The sequence below is a fragment of the Pygoscelis adeliae genome, unplaced genomic scaffold, assembly GCF_000699105.1.
Source record: "Pygoscelis adeliae isolate BGI_AS28 unplaced genomic scaffold, ASM69910v1 Scaffold1, whole genome shotgun sequence".
Classification (NCBI taxonomy): domain Eukaryota; kingdom Metazoa; phylum Chordata; class Aves; order Sphenisciformes; family Spheniscidae; genus Pygoscelis; species Pygoscelis adeliae.
The window spans coordinates 1,600,651-1,603,085 of record NW_008824051.1 but is presented as its reverse complement, the minus strand read 5'-3'; the positions used below and the strand labels follow the sequence as shown (position 1 = coordinate 1,603,085).

Sequence of the window (2,435 nt, the reverse complement as noted above, 5' to 3'; positions counted from 1 at the left end):
GAACTTTTGCACTTTTAAGAAAAACTGTAATGTTTCTTTCATAGTTAATACATCACAACTTGTACGCTTGTACTCACTCCTGCCATTCAGCAGCTGACAATACTGTGGCTCCAGGTAATTGCGGCATTTTTCATCCTTGGAGAAAGGATGGACAGAAAGGAGTGGGGAGCCAGCCAGCCTTCTTGGCATTCGCCAGCCTTCTTGGCAGTCACCAGCCGTTAGCGGTTCTGTAAATCAAGCTTGGTTTTCAAGATACATCATTCTAGGCAGTAAGGTTTGAAACGGCCAGGCTAAATACGTGTAAGACTATCCAAGAACATCGGGAGAGACAGGAACAGCACCTGGATTGACCAAATCCTGTCCTTGTCTGGTAGCTAAAATACTGTCCTTCTCTCTTCAGCTAGCTTTTTTTTCCTGTATTTTTGTTTTGAAATCATAAATTTAGAGTGGGTTTTTCACAGGGATGGTTATCTTCCTGTTACTAGGAATACCAGGGCCAGTAGGGACCATGACAGCAAACCACCTTCTGCTTCCCCTGCTGTGAATGTATAGATGGAGCAGTAAGAGCTCTTCAGAAAATGTTCATGGGGCGGCCTATACCAAGGATACAGTGGCATAAACCTACTATTGTCCTTTTTTTTGCTTCTGGGATATAGCAAAGGCAACTTGACTCAACTTGACAACAATTTTTATCTGCTAAAAGATAAGCTTCTGCTCCTGCGCTACCACATAGCCTCAAGTTCCAAGAGAAGCTTTGGAGAGGTCTAGATGCCCAAAGACCTCAGGACCACTGGCAGTCCTGTTGATGAGGAATCAAAGCCCAAGCCCACTCACACCGCTGGAGAAAATCTCTGAATTGCAGAATTCACCTTTTGCAAAAAGTGATTAGTTGAACTGGTAATAAATAAAAGAAAGAACACAGGCCCTACAGCAATAGGTGTGAATGGGTTACTGTGGCTGGGTTGGCTGCTATATTTTAGTGTCTCTATTTTATAGGATTACTCAGATTTCTAATGCCCAAAAGGTGAATGCATAAGGCAGACTCTTGTTGGGAGTGGCAAACATTTTATTCTGTGGTGTCCTTGGACTTAACTTGGAAGGATTGGGAATATTGATTGAAACTAAGACTGAAACCCCACCATTTTCCTAGGATTTTTATCAGCTTCATGGGGCAATGTAAAGTGTTGGCACTGATTTTTAAAGCCCTGTATATCGGGCATTATCTACCTGAAATGCGGACTATGATGCTGGATATATCACACAAGCAGCCAAAGAGTACTTTCCGCTAGGTGATGATGGGTGATACATTATCTCCTATGAAAGACACTTTGGCCCTGAAACTGAATTCCTCTGTCAATCCAAAAGAGCCAAATATGCCTTTAACAAAGACACGGTACAACTGTCTCCTTGTTCAGGCTTTTGCCACAAAGTTTTGGATTTGGTGCCTGGTAATTTGGTGCCCAATCACGTGCTCACCCTACTGCAGAAGCCCTGCGGACAGGGGCACACACTCAGGCACAGCAAAGTGAACCTCACTATGAAATGAGGTTTTTGAAGGGGCAGAAAGGTATTAGAAATCCAATGCCCATCACTGTATAGCTGGAGTTGGGTGCCTATCCATTTAGACTTTGCTAAAAAACCCAGAAGTAGGTACAAGACTTCAAAAGAAGGAAAATCACATTTTGTTTCAAAATATAATGGTGTATTAAAGATTATTTTTCTGTTGAGACTAAGGCGGCGCATAGCTGCTGTAGCCAAAATGGCACACAAAGGTGTCTGGATAATGGAGTTTCTATAGTGTTTGTGTAATGTCTAAATTAAAAACAGGAGCCTGAGAAAAATATGGTCAATTCAGGACTGTTTAAAACACATCATTCTGCAACCTGTCGGAAGTCTAATAATTTTGAAAACTCTTCCAGCAATAATATGACATGGCAAGAACAACTTGGGTAGAGAAAAATGGCTGAAATTTTCCTACAGGATATATACTTGGGATATAACAAATTATCAAAAGTACATTTGGAAGCACAGCTCATTAGAGCATCAGGGCTTGAATTACTCAAGTATAGCTGGAGTTACATATTGCTGTTTATTTTCTTGACTGACCAGACTAGTAAGAAGGACTTTTCTGAGGTCTGGTTTCTGTGTTATAGTGGCACCAAGGGAAGGACGTGGGCACCACAGGAACTGTGTTGGAACAACCCGGAGCAGCATTTTTTTCCCAAATTATTAGTACACTTGCAAGCACTACACTGCAATCCCCCTGGTGCACACAGGTACAGATGTGACTATGAGGGGACAAAAGTAACTTTCTCTTGCTTTGTCTCTCATATGCAGAGCTGTGCAGGGGGAGAAGAGAACTAAAAGTATGGAAAGAGAGGGAGTCAGTACCAACAAAGCTGGAAAAGCCGTATGAGTGAGAGAGAGGGGAAAGA

At 42.2% G+C, this 2,435-nt stretch overlaps 1 protein-coding gene across 1 annotated transcript in view; it reads right to left on the bottom strand.

The window, feature by feature from the left end:
* LHCGR (luteinizing hormone/choriogonadotropin receptor) overlaps positions 1–189 on the bottom strand; it is a 23,384-nt gene extending 23,195 nt beyond the window's left edge. Inside the window, exon 1 of the mRNA XM_009333677.1 lies at positions 78–189. Coding sequence (XP_009331952.1) covers positions 78–189 — 112 coding nt within the window. The remainder of the gene's footprint in view (positions 1–77) is intronic.
* Between the last annotated feature and the right edge of the window lie 2,246 nt (positions 190–2,435).